We start from the raw sequence: 25,851 nt of genomic DNA, 5'->3' as shown, positions 1-25,851 counted from the left end.
AGATCAAGGACAGCCAGGTGTCGCACAAGAGCTCCAGCGTCATCTCGTACGACTCGATCTATCTGTCCTCGGAGAGTGACGAGAAGGAACTGTTGGATGATCCGTTGCTAGGACCACCGCCGTTACCGGAGGGAAATAGACGTCGGCGCAACAAGAACGCCGAACATTGCGACGACGACGCGCACGATCTGATCGACATCAAGTTCGACGAGTACGACGCACTGTTCCACCCGGACGATCTCGATCACGCGGAAAGCACCATCGACACCCTGTACGGGCAGGTGACGAAACCGAAACCAAAGGTTGTAGCCGTCGAGCCGAAGGTGCACCAGAACGATTCGCTACGGCGCTTCATCAAGAACACCGGCCGGAGCACGATCGAGCGCCTGTCGCTGATCTCGAACCTGAAGCTGAGGCAAGAGTTTGGAGCAAACGATCCGACGCAGTCGATCCGGAAGGACAAGCAACCGTTGCTGCCCGCCTCGGACGCGGACTACCAGTACAACTCACTGCCCGATGCGGACGTGTGCAAGATCCTGCGCAACTCGGAGCGTATCGACGCAAAGCTAAGGCGCATCGCCGACAACGAGCACGCGGCTGGTGGACACGACGGACCGGGGGGAGACGCGTCGGGCCGTGTACGCGACTTTGATTCGCTGCCAAGACTTCACCACAAGGCGAACCTAAATCTCACGCGACACCCATCGGACGAGGAAACGTCGCTTGAGGAGTCGGACAAGGGAGCTCCCTCGATCGAGGTGGTCGAGACGCCCACCAAGGAGGTGCTGAGCCAGGCCTCGAGCAAGGTGTACCTGAAGGACCTGGGACTGGAGTTGGACTACGAGAATTCGGTCGTGACCGCCAACAGCGATCAGGAGAGCGATATCACCATCGTCGCACCGCAGGAAGACTTGGAAGTGCCAACGCCAGCGATTGTGGTGACTCCAGCTGAAAAACCTGGCCGCAGTGCGTTTGTTCCTCCACCAAGCAGCAAGCATCCGGCTAAAGAAGTCACCGGCCGACATCGGGGAGACGACACGGACCATCGGGAACGATCGTCATCGCCGTCGGTGATTTACTCCACGTTCGCAAGCACCGTTGGCAAGCATACCACCAATCGGATCAACTTCGAGAGCAAGGAACGCCAGAAGCCTGAACCGGACGCCTTAAGAGAGGTACGCACCAAGCTCAAGCCGATCCCGGTACAGCCCGAAACACCGCCCAAGGTTCCGCTTGCCCTTGCCCCTACGGTAAAACTTGGTGGCAAGAAGGTGATCGTGGACGAGGTGGCCGCAAAGGCGGCCAAGCGTGAAAAGCAGGAGCTCGAGAAGCAGGTTGACTTCCCAAAGATAACTCCTCCAGCGCAGACGCTCGCTGGAGTCGTGGAGCAGGTCCTCAAGAAGGCACCACTGAAGACAGCGACAGTGGTTGGCACTGACATAAGCAAACCAAAGAAAGAGGCTTCGGAAGCACCGCTAGCGGCCGTCAGCAGACAAGTGCCGATTCCGATCGTAAACGCAAAGCAACCGATAGCTGAGGGCGATTCGGACGAACAGCGGCAGTCGGTGGAGGAAAAACAGGGCAGCCCTAAGGTGGATCACTCGAGCCTGTTCAAGGAGACGAATCCTTTCAAGGAGGCGGCACGTCGGGAGATCAAGAACAAGGTGAACGATCGGCCACTGTACAAGGGCGTACGGCGGTTCAATAGCACCGAGAACATCTACACCTCGACGCCGATCATCGTCACGAAGACGTTCAATAACTGCATCAAAACGAATGAGGTAAAGACCAAGTCGTTCGACTCGCTGATCGTGGAACCACAGACGCAAGGCGACAACCGCTCGAAGATGCCGCGACCACAGGTGATCCAGATCGTCGACTCCAGCAAGCAGCAGCTGCAACAGCAACAGCAACAGATGGCACAGACCGCCCTCAACGGGGCCGACACGCTGCGCAAGACGTCCCGGAATGGGCAGCAGACGCAGAAGGAGTTCCTCCACAAGGTGGACTCGGTGCGCAGCTACTGGTCGAAGATGCTGGACGAGGTCGATCAGCTCGAGGCGGACGGCGGTGAGGCGGTCCGGGCGGACGATGACACACTGCGGAGGAGTTCAAAAAACGAGCTGGTGGCGGGCAGCGGACTGTGCGTCTCTGCGATCGCTGCACCGGGCGCTACCATCCTCCAATCGCAGTCGCAGTCAAAAAACGGTAACGCCGAGCGGAAATCCAGCATCGGCTCGGCTACCTCGGAAGCATCGGACAGCTCGAAGACGACCACCTCTACCAAGGCGGCGTCGTCGACGAGCAATGGCAGCATCATCACCAGCGCAACCACAACGAACGGTCAGCAGCAGCAGCAGTCGCGCCACACGTCGGTCAACAACAATGCGTCCCGCAACAAGTACTCCACGTACCAGATCGACGACGACGACGACGAGCTGCACTTCCAGAGCTTCAGCCCGACGGTCGAGATCATCGAGCTGGACGGGCACAAGCAAGCGGCCCTGGTCAAGCCGAAAAACGCCAAGGATCTGGACTTTGACCACGTGCGCTACAAGGTGATGAAGTCGGAGATGTTTCAAAAAAACTTGCTGGTAAACCATCGGAAGGCGGCTCAATTCGATGGTTTAATGCAGTACCTACAGGATTACAGCTTCCAGGAGCTGCTAGCTCACAACAACGTTGTAATCATTGAGCCGGTCCGTACGAAGATCGAGAAGATTTCGGACAAGCCACCGCAGATGCCGGCCGGCATGTGCAAGATCACGAACGGGGCACTGACGGCCGCTGGTAAGCGCCAACAGCTCACCGGGTCCACGGCGTCTGGGATCAAGAAGCACTTCTTCTACCATCCGATACGCGTCAACAAGGAGCTGCTGGACGAGGAACTGCCCAGTCCGGACACGGTGCGCAATGTCCGGAAGTTGTTCGAGGGTACGCTGCGCCTAGGAACTGCCGCCAAGCAGGCCTACGAGGACGCGAAGGCCAATGGAACGGCAGGTGAGTGTTTTTTACGGAGCCTGGAGTCTTGTCCTTGTAATACTGAGAGATCAGATAGTATGTCCGAGATATCGGTACGCTTGTAAGATATGACCAAACACCTTGTACATCCAGAAGAATTGAAAGTCCTCACGAGTAGTCAGCGGAACTATAAAGATCAAGATATTCCGTTTGACCCCGAGTCTTGAAGATAAACCCCCTCCAAGGAACTACGTCCCACCCCCTCCGTATCCCACCCCTTGCATCAACGCTAACCTCACATATCTTTTCTCTCTTTCTTTCATTTCCACTTTCTCCACACGTTCGCCTATGTTCCTTCTACACTCTTTGGTCCCGTGCTTATTCTTTTGATCTTCCAAAACTCCACTTGACTACCTCCTCCTCACCCTTCCTCCCACCCTCCTTCACACAAATTCCCCCACGCTGCCCTCAACCCCACCACCCTGTGTCCCTGTAGGCATCCGCAAGTGGGACTCGGCCAGCCTGTCGAGCGGTGTATCGTCCAGCGGTGACCTAAGCTCCCCGTGCGACTGCGACGAGAGTGCGGCGCTGCGGGCGTCGGCGGTGGGTGCGGCGAGCGCGGAACACCTGTACGCCAGCGCCACCGGGCACGAGGGCGACGAGCTGGAGTCGCACTACGTCAGCCAGGACGTGCTGGAGAAGATACGCGAGTGCGGCTCGACCGTGACGTACTATGGTGGGCGGGTGCTGGACAAGCGCACCGAGCACATCAGCACGATGACCCGCGCCATCATGCGGGAGATCCGGGGCCAGGATCGCCAGTGTGGCGTCTGTCAGCCGCACGGTTGCGCCAGCGTTGTTGTGGATGATGATGATGATGATGATGAGGTGGAGGATGAGGAGGAAGTGGATGAGGAGTATGGTGAGGAGCATGCGAACGGGTGCCCGGGTAGCCGACGGTCACTGGTGTCTGGCGAGCGGGACGGTGGACTAGGTAAACTCGATGTGTTTCTGTGTTGATGTGGTTGTTCTGTGTTGTCATCCAAGGGTTGATGAGAGTAGTTTCGTCCATATTGCTTTAGTTGCTGACCTTAAGGGTAGTGTCTATAGAGTGTATAACATAACGGAAGTATAATATCTCACTCGAGGCTTGTACACCAGAAGAAAAGTGTCAGCGTGCTGTACCAATGTTTGAATGTAGTTAGAGTCGACAATTAGTTTCACACCAAACCATATTAACTTGTGACTAACAACTATCGTAGGTTCGAATGTTCTTTACAAAAGTCCTAATGGAGCGTCCGTTTCGTTTGTCCGCAATCGTTGCAGGTGTTAAATTTAAGCTGGTCAAATCGAACAGCTGCAGCAGCCGGCTGGAGCTGGCCGGAACCGGTAAGACTCCGCCGGATCTGCTGCGACCGAATGGTCGCATGCGCGGCCGCCACATCCTTGAGGAGAACTCCCGCTGCACGGCCGAGGCGACGATGATCGAGGAGCCGGAAGAGACCGTACGGGACATGGTCAGCAGGCTCGAGAGCCACGCCACCCTCACCACGCGCAGCAAACCGCGCATCATCGAGTCGAAGTGCATCGAAAAGTATGAGCCCGAACCGGGTATTACGATCAACAGTCAGGCGACGGCGACGGTCGAGGTCGTTGGGCGGAAGTCCCCCGCCATGGTGGAACCCGGCTCGGGAGCGGATGATCAGCTAGGGCCGGTCACGGTCAACAATCACATCAACTTCGTCCATCATGGCGCCACGATTCCACAACCACCGCCCATCCCGGGATCACCGACAGTGGTGGTGAAGGGCAAACCGGTGGCCGAGCAGCTCACACCGATCGGTACCCCGGTGTCCACCTTCAGCACCACCTCCGCCGAGCGGCCGCCCAAGGTGTGCCGGAACCGGAACGTGGATCTAGCATTTGCTGCCACCATTCGACAGATTGCCACGCTGAACGGCAACGGTACGGTGGTGAGGCCCCCGTCGGCCGTGCGCAAGTCGGCGTCCCAAGTGTCGGCGAGCGGTAGCGAAGGACTGCAGGATCGAGCGCAGTCACCCCCGCAGAGTGCGTCGTCCGTCACCAAAACGGTCACCTTCAACTTCACCACCACCACCTCTGAGGGCGATGGACAGGTGATGGCGGGCGAAAAGGGACACAAACCGACGCAACAGCCGAACGGGACCACGGCGGTGGACCAGAGCGAGAACCTCCGCCCGAGCGCCATCGCCGAGCAGCGCAAAACGGACGAGCTGACGTCGCCGAAGCTGGTCAACTGGAGCACCGTTGGGCGGTTCGACGAGCGCCAGTACTTCGCCAACGACCGCAAGCTGATCGAGAAGCGCAAGTACGACGACATGGAGTTCGAGGAGTTCGAGGTGCTCGATCCGAACGCGCCACCCTCGACAGAACACTACGACAGTCTCAACAGCAGCAAGTAGTACGAGGTGCCCGCACCTCTCTTAGTTGGTATTCCTGAGAGACGCTTATGCCGCCGAGCAGAAGATGTTACTAGTAGTATTTCACCAGCGATGGTTGAGTATGCCCTCTCCGACCGGGATGATCCCACGCAAGATAGCCACACACTCGACGCACCCTTTGGCCATTTAGTCAGTACTTTTATTTCACCGTGCCCTGAACAGTTACATCTCTATACCCATTTTATTCACCCCGGGGCAAGTGTCCCGGTTTTATCCTATTTATTGTATCCAAGCAGTGGAGAGCATGGTTGGTGATGTTGATAATACCTGCCTCACTCGTATGTTTTATCCTTATCCCTACTCCAAACTACGCAATGCACGAAAGCGGCCGAAGTTGTTGTCTTAGATTCGCTTTAACTATTTTAAATCTCCCATTTCATGTATATACTATGTTTTACCCAAAATTTGTTACATTCCCTCCAAATGTACCCGTCATCGGAAGCCAATGAGTGGCCAATGAAGGGTATTATATGTTCACGAGACAGTTGAAACGAGCAGTAGACGAACGTGAACTGCGTGCTTTTGCTAAATGCTCCCCGAGAGAGCAATCTTCAGCGGGCGGCACACACAGTGGTAACTTATTCGTAAATCTTCCCCGCAATGAAACACAACCTAAACGAGATACAACAGTGCATAACGAAAATAGAAGATGGAAGAGAAGGACCGAAGGACGTGCAAGTGTATGTATCCTTGGACTCGCAAACACGACGTAACAATGGATTTGCTAAAACAAAGACGAGCCAAATAAATGGTGCTATCGGTTTGTTGCGAAAAACAAGAGGCGCGCTCTTGCCTCTAACTATTTCATCCAAAATAATCCAAACAATGTAGCGTTGTAGGACCCCGTATGACATGTTATCAAAACGAAAGTTATCTGAAAATAAAGTACATAATGGTTAAACCATAAGCTTTTTCAGGGGCCTCTCGCTTTGCAGAGTTTTTGTAAACAGCAGGTTATGATATTATCTGAGAAGAAAGAAAGAAAAAGCTAAAAGTACGCAATACATTTGTCATGCTGGTCGGGTCGACGAGTCAACAATCACTGGGTGGGAAGACGGAAAAATACATAAACGGATCCATTTTCCACTTAGGGAAGGACAACCACTACACGGGCACTTTGTGTATGCCGAGCAGCTGGGCCGGTTGATGATGGCGTTTCCCGGGCGTTTGCCAAGTCCGCTGCGTCGAGCGCAAACTAATTTAAAGTGAACAGACAAAACTAGAGGCCAGCGGTCGAGGTCGCATTTTAATAAAGCGATCAGCCCCCAACTTCCGTGGCTTTTCGATGGTTTCGGCCCCGTTCGGAAGCATTTGCATTTCGCCTGAAATGCGGCAATGTGCAGACGTGCTGCCGTTGCTTACCTTCAGGGGAGATGATGTCGGCTTTGCTGGTACCGGTGCTGGTGCTACTGAGGTTGCTGCTGCCGCTGCTGCTTGCACTGCGGCTGCTAGAGGTGTTGTATTCGCGGTATCCTACTCCGTGGATTATGCTGCTTTTCCGGTTGCTTTTATAGCTCTTATTGCTGTATCCACTGGCTGCGGCGGCGGTGGAGAAACGACGGCTTACGTCCAAAACCAGTGGTTTCTGGAACGAAGGATATAACCAGGGATAGAATAAATCAAATAGTCCACTAGCAATCGTAACAGATACTTTCTTATTACAGATATATTATATACAATAATCACACGTAATATTTTTACTTTGAATCGATCTATTCTGATACACGTTCAGAACCGTTCATATTCAATCTCTTCTTCTCTTCTTCTCTTCTTCTCTTCTTCTCTTCTTCTCTTCTTCTCTTCTTCTTCTCTTCTTCTTCTTCTTCTTCTTCTCTTCTTCTTCTCTTCTTCTCTTCTCTTCTCTTCTCTTCTCTTCTTCTCTATATCTATAAAAATGAATGTTTGTATGTTCGTGATGCTAAAACTCAAAATCGGCTAGATCAATCTTGATGACATCTTCGTATGATTTGTTACTTTTTACCCAAGGAAGGTTTAGGAAAAAAGAGAATATGAAAATTCCCAAAGAAAAGTCGGAAAATGGGAAAATTCGGTAAAAACGGCTTTTTTCCATATAAAACAAATAAAATTTACCTTCTCTAGCGAAAACGGTTGGACATATCCCTACGAAGTCTTCTGATGCTTTGTTTCTTTTGGCCCAATAAAAACAATGCAAGTTAGAAAAATCCGTATGAAAAGCCAGAAACTTATAAAAATGAGTGTTCATTTGTCTTTAACGCTAAAACTCTAAATCGACTGAGCCAATCTTGACGATGTAATCAAATTATTTGTTCATTTTTATTCATGGAAACAAGAAAATACAACTTTAACATTGCCTAAGGAAATTCCAAGCGATCGCCTAGATATAGGTTCTGATAGACGTTGAATGTATTTTGGGGAAAATTTTGAATAAAAAATTAATGATCTACAATGAAGCATTGGTGTTGATTGAAAATGTGAGTTTGCATATGAGTAGCATTCTATTGACTTAAATGCAAATGCCAGCACCAATCGTCCAATTAAAAATCCTCTGCTTCGTGAATAGTAACATGGGCTTGCAACCTGCTATTTGTCAATTCACTTCAACTAAAAATTATTTATCACAAATGTTTATGTGAACTATGACCCATAGTATCGAAACTAAGATTGGTTGAGTGTACGTACAATTTTAGCAGCTCCTACCTATGCTAATGACTCCGGTTGGACCATCGCGCTTATATAAATTGATTAATCGTATTGAAAATGAAAACGAAGCCGTGAATCGTTCACTGGAATTTTAAAACATTCTTTGGATTTGCCTGATATGCCGCGACTTGAAGATGGATCTGTTATTGTTATGTGTCGACATCTTCAGACACCAAATCAATGGGGCTTTCCTTGAATTGTAATGCTTTGTTTTATTTTCAATATTAGTGTATTATTGGACGAGGCGAAGTTCGTTGGGTCAGCTTGTTCCATATAAATATTCCATGTTCCTGCCAATGCGGGAATATTAACATTTCACGACTGTTATTTGTTTACAAACTAAGTTTAACTTTCCCACTTATAAACGTCATCCTCGTAACACCTACACGGAACCCGGAGGTATGAAATATTGATAATAATTACCCTCTCTATGATCGCTACCCACTGGCGCGTTCCGTCTTAGACCGACAGTTCCTAATAGTGATAAATTGGAGGTTATTGTTCAAGGAAGTCTGGTATCGAATTTGGAAAGGCCAAGTTTTGATGACACACGAAGGGTGCTCAGATCAGTGAACTATGGCGCTTTCGGTCACTGGAAAGAACACACCAGCGAAGACCGGTTCGATGGTCACCTCTGGTAAGGTAAGCTCGGACTTAATCGACCATAAATTATTCGTTATGCAATTGTTTTCCGTTGTGAAGCAATTACCATAGCACTTTTTAGGTATAAACATAGATTAATGAATCGAAGTAAATTATAAATGATATTTTACCATAGGTTTACGTGCACTAGTTTTACGAACTTTTGGTTGGTTTTTTATTTATATTCCCTATTCAAGCCTAAAAGAACACCCAGGATAGCTTGTCAAAACATCAGTGGATAAAGCAACGTTGTTATTTTCCTACTAAGATGGAATCACTGTGGGGGCCGGATTAAACATGGACTACTATGGCTGTGACGTGGGGGGGTCCTACCCACCAGACAATCACGACTATACATTATTTTATTTTATAGAAAAAAATATTATGCATCTTCCGTGACAGTGTTACTTTCATGCCAAGATGGCAACACTGCCGTGACCAGGATTCGAACCTGGGTTACTACGGCCACAACGTAGGGTCCTAACCACTAGACGATCACGGCTGTAGATGCTGACTAGCAGAGGTCTCAACAAGCCTGCAATTTCCAGAAATGCATCGAAAAGCAAAGCCTGAAGTGAAAGTACCCCTTCCAAAATGTACCTCCGCACGTTTTCAGGGGTCACAAAAAAGCTTGTGGAAAAAAACACTAGATGAACGCCAGATGCCGGCTTGAGGTCTCAACAAGACTTTGCACAAATCAGTCGAAAGACAAAGGTTGGAAGAGGAAATATTGCTTCCAAAAGGTTTGATCGCACATGTTTTGGGGTCATAACAGACTTCTGTAGAATAATTTGATAGAGTAAATTAAAAATGTAACAAAAAGTGAATACTTTTGATAGCTGCATTTCAATATTGCAATAAGAGAATATATTATAGGACAAAAAAATAAACATACATCTTCCGTGACAGTGTGATTCCCATACCAAGATGGCAACACTGCCGTGACCAGGATTCGAACCTGGGTTACTACGGCCACAACGTAGGGTCCTAACCACTAGACGATCACGGCTGTAGATGCTGACTAGCAGAGGTCTCAACAAGCATGCAATTCCCAGAAATGCATCGAAAGACAAAGCCTGAAGTGAAAGTATCCCCTCCAAGATGTACCTCTGCACGTTTTTAGGGGTCATAAAAAGATACTGGCTTGAGGTCTCAACCAGACTTTGCTCAAATCAGTTGAAAGATAAAGGTTGGAAGTGGAAACATTGTTTCCAATATGTTCTACCACACGTGTTTCAGCGTTAAGGGTCTTCTTTTTCGTGGCGTAACGACCTTGTTGGTCATGCCTGCCCGTTAAGGGCTTTTTTTTACCCTATGTGTACGTGGGTAGTCAGTCTTCTCGTACAGGGGAGGGTCCGGTCTCGGTTGGGATTCGAACCCACGCCCTCGAAGTGGTGAGCGTTAAGGGTACGGGTACGATTTTCAACAATACACCACAAAATGATAGCCGTATCTTCAAGGAATGTTGCAACTTTTACCAAATTGCAAAACATAAACAAAGCACAGATGACGCTTGGCCCAAATATCGACGATAAATGAGAAACCAGGGATTACGCTGCCGTTTACCGTGCCCTTTATAAAACAACTTTTGCAGAAGAGTTTGATGAGCTAAATTAAACATGTAACAAAAAGTTGACACATTTGATAGCTGCATTTCAATGTATCAATAAGTGAATAAAATATGTATATGGTAAAAAAGATTATGCATCTTCCGTGACAGTGTTATTTCCATACCAGGATGGCAACACTGCCGTGACCAGGATTCGAACCTGGGTTACTACGGCCACAACGTAGGGTCCTAACCACTAGACGATCACGGCTGTAGATGCTGACTTGCAGCGAATAAAATTTTGATAAACATGTTGAATGTGTAACCCCGCTGAATGGTGTAAAAGAAAGAGCATCGAAGTGTACCCGGCAAGAGCAGGAGTGAAAGTACGTTGAACGGTAAGCCCAGAGTTTAGCGGTTTCACGATTGAGAGAGCAAAATATAAGAGAAACGTAACGTCGAGAGCTTGGAGCTTACGCCATAATTGAAATCGGTTGCGCGGGATGATTCAGTTCATTTAGGTTCCCCGCTGACAGAGTCTCTTACGCTCTCTCGATTTCATCCCGTCATCCCTTTCCAACATTCGAAAAAAAATTTTCTTTCTCCCTTTTCTGGGTGTTAGTTTTTGGACGCGATCAGTTTTGCTCTAGTACACCAAGTGCACTCTCGGTTGCAAGTCCACTTTGAGCGAATCTGTCAAAGCAGCCAGCGTAGGATTGTAAACAACACGGGAAATGTTATCCGATGTTGTCTTCAACAAATTTCGTGATTCCACATCTTCAAAGGTGTAGTTTTGTATTCTTAAAAGTGAATTGAAGTAGTGAAGTGTGAAAGAAGTGATTGTCAGGCGGCACAAACAGCAGCTGATGTATGAAATGGACCACGGCGAAGATGCGGCTTCGAAGCAGAATGAAGGCTTTTCTGCACCACCATGGATGGAATGGCGATCGTGGTAAAACTAACGGATAAGTATTTAAACAATATCAGCAGTAAAATATTGTATTAATATTGTATTGTATTTGATTGTTTTAATAAATTGTCATCCTCGCGATTTTATAAGATACCAAAACCACATGCTTTGATTTGACAAGAAAGAAATGGGGTGGGAGAAGAAACAGCAGAGAGCAAGCGAAGCGTGAGCGAGGAAGCGCAGAGAGCGATGACGTCACAGCGTGCATTCTCTTCTGGCTTATAGTCTGACTGTCTACAAGCCAAGTTAAAGCCGAGTTAAAGCCGTTTTTTTATATGGACTTCTGTCAGCGGGGTTATCGGCCACACTTTTGCTTCACAAACAAAAATTGAAATGTGTACTACTATGATACACGAACACTGTTTCATATTGCTTTTGGTTTAGGTTTAAATATAAATACTAACTTTAATCGAACAAAAATATCAAGTGTTTCCGCCCGGGATCGAACCGGGGGCCTTCCGCGTGTTAGGCGGATGTGATAACCACTACACCACGGAAACGGTTGGCTCAATTCATCATTTCGCTTTATAAAAATAAATTTCAAAACATAAAAGTGTTCTAAAAAATATACTAAAACACGTAAGCTATGTTCATAGAAGAACTCAAACAGAAGCTTAAACGTACGCTTTCCTATTAAAGTAACTATAAAATTTAAGTAATAGCAAATGCGGTGGTTACGGTAGGTTTTATTTTTATTGCTTTTTTCCCAACCACTGATGAATAGGGACATAAAAACGGTGTGTCTATGTCGTCAACAACCGTTAAAAATGATACACTACCGAACGATCGAAACAAACTTCAACAGCAAGGGAACAACGTGATATGGCAGGATACACAATTCGCGTCCCGAGATTCGCTGGGTTACCGACCCAACATGACAACACGGAGCTGGCCAAAGATGGATGTAGCAGCCAGACAGCCGTAAAGCCGACAGAAATCATTCCGACCGCGTAAAGCGTTCTGACGAGCAAGAAAATAAATGATGAGCATAGAGTTGCTTTGGACGAGTGTTTGTTATCTTCCGTGAAACATTCTGACAGTTTGGTCAACAGAAGTAAAAAACTTTTCGCCATCCCATCACATCAATGCACATTTATCTTTGGCAATCCTTTCTGGTGTACAAAGAAATATTTCTTGATACTTCTTTTCTCGAAACAAAGCCACAATGGGACGCCGTTTGAAGCTCCAGCTACCACAACTACCATTAATCAATCTTTCAATGCTTCTCCTTAGTTGGGTAAGTTCTTTTGGCAACACTTAAACATCGATGGCGAGGTATGTGTTTGATTCGCTTTATTCAATCTTTCTTTATACAATATTCAGCCTATCTTTTTTGTGACTATGCTGTTGACGAATTACGCAAACATTGGGAAAGAAAGATTTCAATTTCAATATAGAGTCACAAATGTATGTATAAAGAGAGACAAGTTGATTAAAAACAAACGATTGGATACATTAGATTCACAAAACATGATTGTCACACACCTCGTTTAACCATGAATAAACAAGAATGTCGCTTGCAAATAGCGCGACGTGCCAGGAGGCGAAATCAGAAGATTATAAAAACCACCGCACCCCGTTAAAAGATGATTACAGCTGCCTCCCCAGAGGAAGGTGTGAACCATAAACTGTATTTTTTCATCGTATTTAGCAAGCTGTACAACATGAGATTATTTGGTAAGCGCGAAAGTCAATATTTGCAGACAAAATTGGGTTTGAAGCTCACGAGAGCAATTGAAACGGCCATTTGAAATCACTTGTGATTGTTAGCGGCTCCACGGAGTACCACCCGAGGAGCAAATATCAGAAAGTATAAGAAGAAGTGACACACAATCCTGTAAAAACATAGATACTTCTTTTGTTTGTCAAAAATCTCAACATTTAAACTTATGAAAATCTTCTAAGGCCGTGACCAGGATTTGATCCCCCGCAGCAGAGGTCAGAACGTCGAAAAGAGTACCTGTGTACGCGCACGGCCATTCTAGACCTCAAGAAACATCGGTGTGATTGGTCTTCAGTTGAAAACGAACATAGTCAACATCTTTAACACTAGAATCCAAATTGTTTCAACCCAACGTAATTTTCGGTTTTAATATCTCGAAAACGGTTGAATATTTTTCAATAAAAAAAGGTTTTTCTCAATATCCAAAGCTACATCTAAAACACAAATTTCAGATTTTTCTGTTAAAACAGTTCAGGTTACGGATTTGGAAAATCTTCAAAAATAATAAAGTTATAGTGAAAAACAGGGGTCTAAATTACCCCCAAAAAGCATTCGGGCAAGATTCCAGAGCAATGTATTCTAGTGTTAAATCTGATTTTCATGGTAAGCATGACTGACCGATTTTGTAATAATTTTTTGTGATAAGTAAATTTTATTAGTGTTTGGCTGCTGCTTAGTAAGACATCTTTTCCGTCAAGTAGACGTAGCACAAATATAGAAAAGCATGGCGAACCTCAAACCTACAGTTCGAGCCATTTTGAGCCTCAACACGTACACAATACGAAATCCTTCGAGCTCGTTTCACTTAGGCATTGCCTGCCAGCTAGTAATACAATCCAATCTAGAACGTACTGTGCGGTGGCCATAGCGGACAACCATGGTTTGCTCGATGCTGGCTTCTACGGCGTATACTTTAGTGGCAGTATGCCGGGCACGTCCCGTTGTATTAGCCCGATAAACTTTTGCTACATTTAACGCACCGGCTCTACGCGGCACGGTCGGACCGGGCATCGACATCCTTGGCCACTAACACTAGCATACATTGAGGTTCCATTGCGGTTAGGATGGTGCCCATTCGCCAGAGTTCTAGGTGGGGGATTAACTTTGGACGTTAAGGGTTTTTGAGATGGTTTCTGCACTGTTCGCCAGCAATTCAACCAAACTCAACACAAAATTCCACTTTCCATGAGAGTAGACGTATTTTTTTGTGGTCTTTGCATACAATTAAAAGCGCTTAGTGGTGGGTTCCTCTATAAAAATGAGTTTTCTATCAAGGTGGACAGTTTGTTAATGGTCCAAGTCCTATCTACCGAACTCTTGGTAGTTTATAGGGCTACTTTGCGCAGTTGAAGCGATTGTATGAACATCTATAGCGGGGTCGAACACATCTGTTATGACAAGCACCACCGCCAAACCAAAATGAAACATCACGGATGAACCAACGTTTGCGGAACGAGCAGGCATGAACCATATTTCGTCAGCCCTACAACGATTGCAATGCAATGGTATGGGAAATACGAGTTCGCTATCTCTGAGGGAGGTTTGCTGGTTTGGTTTGCGCGCTTGACGCATACATGTTTCGAGCTGACGCGCGATTTTATTCGAGCGAAAGCAGAAAGGCCGCAACTTGTGAACGCCATCCATAACAGCCTTCGATAGCCGTGATCGTCTAGTGGTTAGGACCCTACGTTGTGGCCGTAGTAACCCAGGTTCGAATCCTGGTCACGGCAGTGCTAGAAATAACACTGTCACGGAAGAAGGTTGGTAAACTTTTTTTCAGTTACTCCAAACAACTCGTGCTCATCGCAAGTGTCAGGCTGCGTAGTTTTGTCAAACGGGGAGGTATTTTGTTTTGTGTTGTCTCGCTTTCCACCTTAGTTGAGAGAAGGTGTAAATCCAATCAAATACATTTACCGTCCATAACGATTTTTCTACTTACATCATATTAATTTACTACATTTAGCTTTTCAGCTACACACAATGTTTCTATCAAACGAAAATTACTGTACGAACTCGCAAACACCGGTTTAAGCGAGGTGATAACTCATACGCTTCATTTATCTTTGCTGACAGATGTTTATTCTTTCGGTGTGCTAGTATGCACGCGGAATATTATCGTCATACCCGTGTTAACCCACAGCAATCGTAGAACGAGCGAACCTAATTATAGAAACCAGCTCATTAGACCGATTTTTGTTTTTTACTTTTTGTTTCGACAAAGAAATTATTTTGGTTGAACCGAGAAAACCCGCCAAGACGGACTGAAAAAAAATTGCAGAAAAATTGAGGTATCCATTATGCTGAAAAAATAAATACCTTTAGATAAATTGCTTGGAATTAGCCCGTGTTAAGTTGAACACGAAGGCCATGCCACAATGAATGAACCTAATTTGCTGATGATATGCTTCATCGCTTTTTTATAAATCTACATGTTCTTTTGAAAAAAACAAAACCGTTTGCAAGCCTTATAATTTGAATAATATACTGATATATAATATGTAAAAAGTACTTTGACTAAAATTACCCACAATTCTTGAATAATACCGGTGGATACCGAAGTAAAACGAAACAAACCAACTTGGCTATGTCGCCGTAGCCAATCCACCTGCATCATAAAACATTCGCTTACGCGAACGGATTACTGGAAAATTGGTAGGGATCTGGGTGTATATTACTTCTAAAGCCCGACATAATTTTGTTCAAGGCTTACATACAGGGTTTATTCAAAATTCGCTTCTTTGATATGATATAAGTATAGCGAAAGCGCAGGAAGAGGATATGGGTTTATGTTTAAAATAATGAATTATGCAAAAATAGAAATAATAAACTTGTCGTTGGTAAAAATCTTCTTTACCATATAGAACAAGAAAAAACATTGATAACAGTTTCATAATTTGTTGAGAACTTTTCTTAACCTTATGCGATGGCACAAATGGCGCCCACTAATCCGTTTTTTTATGGCACAAAATACTGACCGCAATGAAGCAGAAGAAAAGATGTTACTGTAGACTGCATGCTACCCCCTAACGACATTGAAAATGTGGAAGTAAGAACGCTGTTTCACAATTGCTCAGGTCAGCTAGTTCATTTGATTCCGCGCGACCGGTTGGAGCGAGCGAAACATAAAACAAATTACGGTCACTAATCTAGGCGTAATCGTGATTAAAACCAGTCACGCGTTCTTCGCTGCCTCGAGGGCGAAGCCCAGAACTGCTAGCCCCAGCTAGTTTGAGGCTCACAGCGAGGAGTCAGCAAATCCTTTTGAACATACGAGAGCAAGTGGTGGGGGCAGTTTTCGATGGGACGCAATACGCTGAAGAATACATCGTGCTCGAAAGGTTTGCCAGGCGCCATACAGCCCCCCGGGGTTAGCCGAGCCTTTTTCCGTGCCACCATCAAAGGATCGACGACGAAAAAATACCCCCAAAGGGACAAAGACACGTCATAAAAATAAGATCCCCCTCTTGGAGACGAAGCGGCTGGAAAAGGCAGTAACAAAAACATATGCAGACCAGAGCGGTGTGGTCCCCTTTTTTTTGGCATGGACTCCTTCCCTTTTGTTACCATAGTTTTGGAGTTAGTATTCATGAAGCACGCCTAGAAAACGAGATGACCATAAATTAGCTTTGCGAAAGGCTCCTGTTTGGGATTGTTGATAATAAATGGCTGTAAATCACTGTTCACGTAGAAGAACATGAAACTTTACAAGATTTTTAAATAGACGGTTCCAATCATATCCACTTCTATCAAATACAAGTTGACCCAACGAACTTCGCCTCGTCCAATATTAATAATATGCTAATATTGAAATAACAAAGCATTGGAACTTAAAGAAAGCCGCTTATATTCGGTGATGTCGACACATATCAAAAATAGATCTATCTTTAAGACACGACATATCAGGCAAATCCAAAGAATGTTTATAACAATATATTTGAGTGCAATGGCCCTATGGCATCAATTGTTTAAAGGCATTCGTTTGGCTCAAAAGGAACAATTGATCTCACAGCATCGTTAAGATTGATTTTTTTAGTTTTAGTTGTAAATTATATATTTGATTTTAATATATGGAAATAAGCCGTTTTTACAATTCTTCCCATTTTCTGGATTTTTCTTAGGGAATTTTCCCTCTTCTTCTAACACTTCTTTGGATAAAAAGACGCATCATCCCAAGATATCTTCAAGATTGGCACAGCCGATTTTGAGTATTACCGTTACAAACAAACAAACATTAACTTTTATATGATTTTTTTGTATGTTAAAAGCAATTTTTCTGGTTTTCTTCCTTTTTCTTGAAATTAAAAAAAAATATTAATTCTTATAACACTTTAATTAAGTCAAATGAAACAAACCATCAGAAGACTTAATAATCAAATAAAACAAAAGGAACAAATCACCAGAAGGCTTCGTTGGGATAAATCCAGCCGTACCCTAGTTTTCAATATAGATGGTAAATATTCTTTTTGATATGGAAAAAAGCCGTTTTTATCGAATTTTCCCATTTTACTTGGGAATTTTTAAAATTCTCTTTTTTTTACTTTTCTTGGGTAAAAAGGAACAAATCATACAAAGACGTCATCAAGATTGGTCCAGCCGATTCTGAGTTTTAGCATCACGAACAAACAAACATCCATTTTTATAGATATAGAGAAGAAGAAGAGAAGAAGAGAAGAAGAGAAGAAGAGAAGAAGAGAAGAAGAGAAGAAGAGAAGAGAAGAGATTTTCATAACTAAAAGTATGGAGAAGTGAGTTATACATGAACATTACGTCAGAGCAAACATCTTTACGAAAAGTTAAATGAATCTTTGTGGAACATACAACAGAAGAGAAAAGCAAAAGTTCGTCCAACAAACTATCGTCATTCAACTAAGCGCAAGTAGATACACTATCCATGACAAACAAGATACTTCAACCGACCAGCGTTTACCTACTGGGCAATCAATAATGTAAACAAATCGGCCAAGAAGGAGCGTCTCCCTAGCTTTGCTTATCGTGCCGGACCAATCTCCGAGCCAAGATAAATGTTTATCAATCTTTTTCCCAATAGCCGACATCTATAAATCTTCTGCCCGAGAGTTGTGCTCGGTTGGAATTGACACAAACAAACACTTTGGTGTTAGCGAGCGGTAGAAGTTAGGTACGAGGCAAGTTTGGCACAATCGGTCATTTGCGTGACACACGCTCAAGCGAGCGCTCGGTTCCAGTTGCAATCGGAAATATTGCATGGCTTTTACGTTTGCCGATAAGATCGCTGGTTTCCTCTCCAGATTCACTGAAATGCTCGAATCAATCCGGTTTAGTAAATGGCTCTTAATTTTGGCAGATAAGATTGTTAACGCAAACACCGGGTATCTTTTTCAATGCTTGTTGCTTTCAGGCTTGTTTACTCATTAAACATACAATTCGGCTAGTGATGTTTTATTTAAGACTAAATTTCAGTTGATCATACGACGGACTTTAAACTTATTTCACAAAAAAACAAAAAAAAAGTAAGCATGATGTCGAGGAGATCATAAAAGCATATTTGCCAAGCCGCAAAACCGAACCGCAAGGATAAAAATGTTCGAAACCAGCATAAACCGAGAGCTGATACGGTATTTCAGCTATTCGGGCAAGTCAATGCACATGTTTTTCCGACGCTGCCTTTGGTCCGATGGTCTACCTACTGGTTTTGCCCTGGAAAGGCTGAGCGAACCCGTAACCCGTCACACCGGTATGCCGCCCCATGCGTCTTGTCACACTCCCGAAACGAGCTATTTGGCACGAACCGAAACATAACATTTTCACTTCCGAATGAGTAAGCTTTCCGGTCGGCAAGTGGCCCACACAAACACGTTGGCGAAAATGGGCCATCTAGCGATGGGCGGTAGTACAGGGTGTGGTTAAAGGAAGGGGGAGGTTGTTTTTTTTTATTTTTTGCTTTATAGTTTTGGAAGTTGTGTACAACGCTGTGATTTGATGAGGAGTCAGTCAAGTTGAAAACCAGAGTCATGAAAATGAACAAATAGTACAATTGAATTAGGATCTTTTTCAACGAAGGATATAAAAGAACGCTTCTAAATAACAGTTACTATAAAGCAAATTGGCGTACTTATTTCTTGTTAAAATAAGAGTAAATCAATTAGTTTATCAATTTTGAAATACAATGCAAAACGTGAAACACCTTCGCGATGTGTATCTATTATATATTTTAGTTTTTTTTTATGTATGGAGTTTCGTGTACACTAAAAACTCGACCAATACTGAACTGTCGCTTCTGAAACATGCCACACACTAAGTTTAAACACTGTAGATGCTGTTGAAGGTTTGTTTGATCACTATTTTTTTTTTTATAAAATCATCTAAATTTTACAATTTAAACTCAGTTTTACTAACACAAACAAAACAAGCATGTTAACAAATGTCAAAGTGTATCCACCATAGCTATAACAAGGTTTACACATCACGGGGAAATTGATGAAATATCAACCATTTTAAATATACCGTTATTGTAACTATTAAATTAAATCGAACTTTCAAGTAACGAGTAAACCCATAACTCTTTTCTCAACCTCACCGAGCAACGCCGGGGCGTCAAGCAAGTAAGAACTATTGATAAACGAGTTAGACTGACATTAACATAAAATTGATTTTCCAAAGCATCGAAAAGTTTTAGCTACGCCCCGGGATTCGATGTACTAAAAGCCAATTGCTTTTTTGCAATGCGCCAAAAAACACCACCAAACAATCCATAATGCCTTATGCGTCGCGCACCTCCCACAGGCTAACGCATAAATAACGGAAGCTGTCAGTAAAACCGACACCCGTATCAGATCAAAGTGCAAATTGAATTTTACAATCCTTACCGACCGAAGGTGGATCGAGATTTTCCATTTACGGTCTGGGGCTTTTGATCGAATGAAAAATCGTACCAGCACAAAATCGATAGAAATGTTTGCTACGTCAAAATAAGCAATGGCAGACGAGTTTTGTGGACGTGATTCATTTATCGATCAGCAGCTTCTTGTATAATCAATAATCGTTACTTTAAAAAGGTGTTTATTAAGACAACAAATTACGTAACTAATTTTTAACAAGTGTTGTATTATCTTTCAAGAACACGAACGAGAATAACTAGACCACTCGAAAGAGCAGATTGTAAGTGGCCCATCGAAAGGTCAACCTCAACGAAATGGCAACCAATAAGATGGGGCTTACTTTTCCCGATTGTTTGCGCACCAAGTTTCCCCACGTAAAGCCCCCTATTATATCTTCCGATGAATGGGCATCAAGATGGAGATACTTTCTTGGGGCGAGTCCAAAAAGGGGAGCGTACTCTTCTCCTTCGACATACGCATTTTCCCCGGGAAGCTAGAAACAACAGCAAGAAAAGGCACACAGCACACAACACAGCGTATTGTCTCATGTGCCGGGATACACACATACCGTGGCAGCTATATCGTTACAGGCAATGAATAAATTTAAATATTTGAATATCAATAGCCGGCGCCATCGCACCTAAATTACGCCCGCAGCGTTCGTCCTTGGCGCACCCTTCTTAGTGGTGGTGGTTATGGTATTGGTGGGCTGCATTGTTTGCGCTGATGAGGTGAATCCCTTTCGGCACAATACCTGGCCTGCGAGAATGCCAAAGTTCTTTCGCACTTCCCTCCTCGTCGTCGGACGTCGGGAAAACATGTAAGCGCTCGAAAAAGCTCTCGATCACCGCGCATCCGCTTTTATTCCCGTCCTTTTCGGGTACGGTATTGGACTAATTGGACAAAATTGAAATTAACTAGGTGGAACGGAATAAGTCCTTCGATGGTTCCGCTACCAAGCACCTTCACCACCTCTCCCCCCGGCTGATGAGAATTAATTCTATGCGTTTCCGGAAAAGAAAAGGGCCTCAAGTAGGACACTTTGGTACAATTTGTTGAACAACGGCGTTTAATCTAGGTCGAATTCGCCCCACAGTTGGTGAGAAGAGCCACACCATGTCATGCAGCATGTTTTGTTTCAGCCGAAAGTTCCGTCGGATGAAAAGAGTTACGGGCCTTTATGGAGGCGCCTAATACTTTGTGGAAGAGTGCCGCTGAAGGATGCGGGCTTATTTTCAAAGCGTAGCAGAAGCAGATGATGGAACAATATTCAGGAATATATTTTCTTTAGATTTATAAGCAGTATCGATTTATATTGAAAGTACTACCCAAGTAATCTTTTTTTAAAGTATCATGTGCCAAAGTTTAATATTTGTATACAAATACTGATACTTATTTACACTGCGAAAAACCACATTAACACGTTGACGGTCAAGCGTTTTTAGCACACCTTTTTAGTACAAACTTTTTCAATAAAATTTATTTCTAACATTTATTATTCCAACGATTTTTGAAGACTGAACAAACTTAGCTTCCCAAAGGAATTGATATTAAATATTACTATACTTTTTATGTTGTATTTTCACTTATTTATGGGTCAAAAACTTTTTAGAACTGATTTCTGCTGTCTCCCACTTTTGGGTGACATGGCAGTCATCGTGTTAAATGTATCACGGGCAAGACGATGGAGTCAAATGAATGGAAATATTTGTTAATTTATTGCTCGAACTCATCGTCAATCTCGCCGAGATCGAAGACGCCGAAGCAAGTAAGTAAAAATTCGCTCAACTGAGAGAAAACCGAAAACAATGCAACCAAAAAGAAATGCATGAAAAAAACCCAAGCGATTTGTTTGAAGGTGACACACGAGCCAACGATATATTCTTCGGGTGGATATTTTTCTGCTCTAGACCGGTAATTTTATCACCTTTCCCTTATTGTTAATCTTTCTTTTGGGTTGGATTTTCTTCGGTCGTCAAAAAAGGTGCCTCATAAAGCTATCTCCACAAGCATACGAAAAGGAACCAAACAAAAAAAAAACGCTATCATGGAATGCCACATACCATCCGACGCTCCATTTTCTGTCCCCCCACAGATTATGTTGGAAGAACCGGTCTGCGCGCGCCCGGTGTGCCGTGATTTGCCGATCGTAGCCAAAAGTACGGTTTTATTTTCGGAGAAGCTCGGATTGTTTTTTTTTGTTATTTTTTGGTTTCGTTTGTCTTTTTTCGAACGAGTGTAAGACTTTATGTCCGTGCCTTTTCTATCATGCGTTCCGCCGAGTCGAGTTTGCACAAGAGCAATACAGGATCATCCGAGGCGACGAAACGGAGGCGAACATCGCAAAAGGCACGTCGCGGCGGCGGCGGCGGCGGCAGTCGTAAAAATGGGCCCGAGCGTCATTGTACGTTTTATGTATTGCCCATTTAGCGGCAGCGACGTGGACGAAGAGGAGGAGGAGGGAGGTCGGACTGTTTGATCGAGATATTTTTAAGAAGGTACTTCGGCAAGTCACGCAGTTCCCACCGAGGGGTGGGCGAGGAGGAGGGCAAACGGAATTACCTTCATTTGCCCTAAGTTCGAAATTCATTGAAAATCGAAATAAATAATGTCAACATTGCCTTTTATCGAGTTCTTGCATCATCGCTTGAACTTGTCATAATCGATTTGGTGTAAAAATTTTTTTTGGCATAGGAGAAAACCAGTGTACCTTCTTTTCCCTCCCTTCCTACCCTTAAGATAACTTTCAAAAGCATACAAATGGGCGAGAAAACTTCTCTCCAAAGGTATCAACAAAACACACTTTATTTTCGAACACGGCATGATTTGGCGCTAGCAAAACGCACCCGACTGCAAACAATAAAACGATCCCACCAGACTGGATGTCTCCTAGCGAAGACCTTTGGCAAGCACGAACCGAAGGACGACGCCTTTGTCGCAGCCGTGCTCTGCTCTTTGCGCCCTCGCCGCGGCCACTTAATATGGCGAACGGGTGCTCGGATGGCACTAAATGGACGTGGCGGAGAAAATAAAAAAGTAAAATAAAAATAAACGACAAAAAAAGAAAACCATCCTCCGAACGGTTCGGTTTTCCGTGAGCAGCACTTTTCAGCTGCTGCACGCTCGGGGGGAACTGCTGCTCAAACAATCTTCACTTCTGCTGCTTTTATGATAATGAAATCCCAAAAGGATTTCGCACCAGCGAAAGCGTCGAAACACACGCCCGAAGAGAAGTTCATTTCCCTTCGCCCTTCGGCTTGGGCGACGACAACGAGGACGATCCAACGATGTCTCCCTTTGATCCGATCGGTTACAGAATGTCGTCCAGATTACATTTTTCCACCCGAACTGCGTCGAAGTGGCAAAGTGAGTTTTGTCCAACACGGGACCCTTGGGTTTTTTAAACCACTTTTCCAGCACGAACTTTGACTGAAAACAGAAACAAAAGGCTCAGGTTCGGGGGAATGTTGCTCCCGTAATAATATTTTCTACCGAAGTAAAAATAAAACAACTAACACAACAGACAACCAACAGTCTCCCAGGGTGGGAAAAACTATCTGGGCTGAGACATATTACAAATTATTCGCTGGAAAACCCCATCTGAAGCGAAAGCACTCAAAACACGCTCACACGATCAAAGCACAGCTTTGGGCGAACACAATTCCATCGCAGAAGCGAACGGTGTGGAATGTCAACTCGGGAGGAAAAAAAGAACTAAAAAGCTTGTCAAAATACTTTTTCCAAACTTAAAAATGCTATCCCCCGGAGGGGGAAAACAGCATACTTTGGTAAAACTTTGGCGAGCAAAACTATGCCAAGGCCAGACGAAGTTCGCCAAAAAGGTCGGGCGAAAAAGAGATTAGCAAACTTTCGTGCACGCCCACAGATTTCGGGGGCGGGAGGAAGATCAAGAACTAGCAGCTTTAAAACGTGTCATAGATTAGGCCATGCATCATGCGACCCACAAGAAACCGGAGTAGGTATGCCGGTAAGGTTAATCTATGAACGATAAGACGGTCGGTTACGCCTTCCCTATGGTGGAACGTCATCGTACTTATATAATCAAAGTTATCGACGAGACTAGGCGGTGAATTTAAACTCGGAAGACAATCTTATCGGTGCCGTATCTTATCTGTTCCATTTTGCTAGACAACGTGGCAGATAAGCTACCGGTTTAAGATACTGTTGTACGGGCTCATTCATTTCCAGCACGTGTAAGGAAGCACTTAGGAAGATTTACGATAGAATTCACTTGCTTTATACCAACAAAAACGATAAAGGATTTCGATGGGCTCGCTGGCGAATAGTTGAAGGCGAAAAGAACCACACCGCAGCGTCTTCGAAATTCTTCTAACAAAGGATATGATGCTTTGTAGCACATGACCGTTACACGAGGACGAGGACGCAGATGTGCCTGACAGGCCAATTATTAGCCAAGGGGGGGAAGCGTGTGCGAAGCGAAAAGAGCAAGTCGGCCGTACAGGAAGCAAGCTTGTCTCGCGTTAGGAGACGCAACGAGGCATCATCGTACCGTCACGGGCTTACGCTCCCAGGATCACATCATGGCGTACGACGGTGACAGTCGAACAGTTTCACTTTTCAAGCCTAGGATCAACGTGGCGGGAAGGCTGGAAATGAAGTGCGACAAAACAGCACCATGTCAGGCCGATATGTCACAGAAGCCAGGCTCTTTTTTGCTGGCTTTAAGACTGGCAGGCACAACAGCGACTGAAAGCGAGCAATCAGAGACGTTGTTTATGAGGTTGATGTACAATGGAGCTAGTCGTGTTTCTGTTATGCTTTTTTCGTAATACGTCGGATGATGCCTACCAAAACCGTCCATTGATGATATTTGAGCCATATCGCAAAAATAGCCTATCCGCGAAGTGTTGGGAAAAAGGATACGGATATGATTTTGGGACTCGATCTGAAATCGATCACAAATCCGTGCTCCTTAGATCCGAATCCAGCATTGGAATTCAGTTCAAGATTTTGTATTCGGATTCTTTGGGATGCATGTCTAGAGTCCTAGATCCCTTACTATCGTGTAGCTCCCATAGAATCTGAAACTGTCATATTTTAAATCCGTTATTGAGATCCTACGCAAGGTTATTCCCAAAGATGAGTCCTGTAGAACAATTTGACAGTAAACATATCGTCATCTTGGAACTTATGATAACCACACAAACATATGTAAATAACGTTGGAAATCAATTTTATATAGATGTACCATGCTTTAAAACACATTCATAGTGACTAACCATCCGTATGATATCTGAAAAAAATGCTTTTCATCGAACGAACTAACAAACTAACGAAACTTTCATTGGCGTAAATCATGTTCCGGTACCGTTAGTTCGGAGCCGGTAGTTCGGAACCGGTTCCGAGCTAATGCCGAAGTCGGCTCCGGAACCGTTGCTGTGGAGCCGGCTCCGGAGCCGTTCCGGAGTGCCCATTACTAGTTGTAATGCATGTAATTCATTGATGAAACCTATAAAAAAATTTAAAGAATATATCCTAATACAAATCATGCTCCGGAACCGGTTCCGGACTAATGTCCGAGCTGGCTTCGGAACCGTTGCTGTGGAGCCGTTCCGGAGTGCCCATCACTAGTTGTAGTGCATGTAATTCATGATCAAAAACTATAAAAAAACTTCAACGAATACATCCTAATACATACAATCCTATCCTTGCAACAACCCTATCTGGGTATCTACTTCAAACGTCGATTCTAACATCAGAATTGGTTTATTTTTGGACTCGGTTCCACCAAGATAAGGAGACATAAACAGTTGTGGCGATCTAACCTCTCGATGCAAGTATTGCTTCGTTCCAGCAACCTTGATCCCACGGCACACACACACGGATTCGGATCCAGAAGACCACTCCCAAGTCAGCTCCGGATTGACTAACTCGAGTCCCAGCTGGGATCAGATTTTCTCATCACAACTTCCTCAACCACAATCGCTCCAGGTGGCTCCATTCAA

General features: G+C 44.7%; 1 protein-coding gene and 5 non-coding genes across 9 annotated transcripts in view; 1 reads left to right on the top strand and 5 right to left on the bottom strand.

Moving 5' to 3' along the window:
- Positions 1–25,851, bottom strand: part of LOC131265771 (calcium uniporter protein, mitochondrial) — a 102,288-nt gene that overhangs the window by 68,310 nt on the left and 8,127 nt on the right. For all 4 annotated transcript variants that reach the window (XM_058268079.1, XM_058268081.1, XM_058268080.1 and 1 more), the window contains exon 3: positions 6,804–7,026. In XM_058268079.1, the coding sequence (XP_058124062.1) occupies positions 6,804–7,026 (223 nt within the window). The remainder of the gene's footprint in view (positions 1–6,803; positions 7,027–25,851) is intronic.
- Trnah-gug (transfer RNA histidin (anticodon GUG)) lies at positions 9,196–9,267 on the bottom strand. Its single transcript has one exon. It is a non-coding gene; the product is annotated as a tRNA-His (tRNA).
- Trnah-gug (transfer RNA histidin (anticodon GUG)) lies at positions 9,703–9,774 on the bottom strand. The gene has a single exon. It is a non-coding gene; the product is annotated as a tRNA-His (tRNA).
- Positions 10,514–10,585, bottom strand: Trnah-gug (transfer RNA histidin (anticodon GUG)). The gene has a single exon. It is a non-coding gene; the product is annotated as a tRNA-His (tRNA).
- Trnav-aac (transfer RNA valine (anticodon AAC)) lies at positions 11,712–11,784 on the bottom strand. The gene has a single exon. It is a non-coding gene; the product is annotated as a tRNA-Val (tRNA).
- On the top strand, positions 14,666–14,737 carry Trnah-gug (transfer RNA histidin (anticodon GUG)). Its single transcript has one exon. It is a non-coding gene; the product is annotated as a tRNA-His (tRNA).

This window comes from Anopheles coustani, chromosome 2 (genome assembly GCF_943734705.1).
Source record: "Anopheles coustani chromosome 2, idAnoCousDA_361_x.2, whole genome shotgun sequence".
NCBI classification, from domain to species: domain Eukaryota; kingdom Metazoa; phylum Arthropoda; class Insecta; order Diptera; family Culicidae; genus Anopheles; species Anopheles coustani.
Note: the sequence above shows the minus strand (reverse complement) of the source record. Positions and strands in the feature narration are given on the sequence as shown.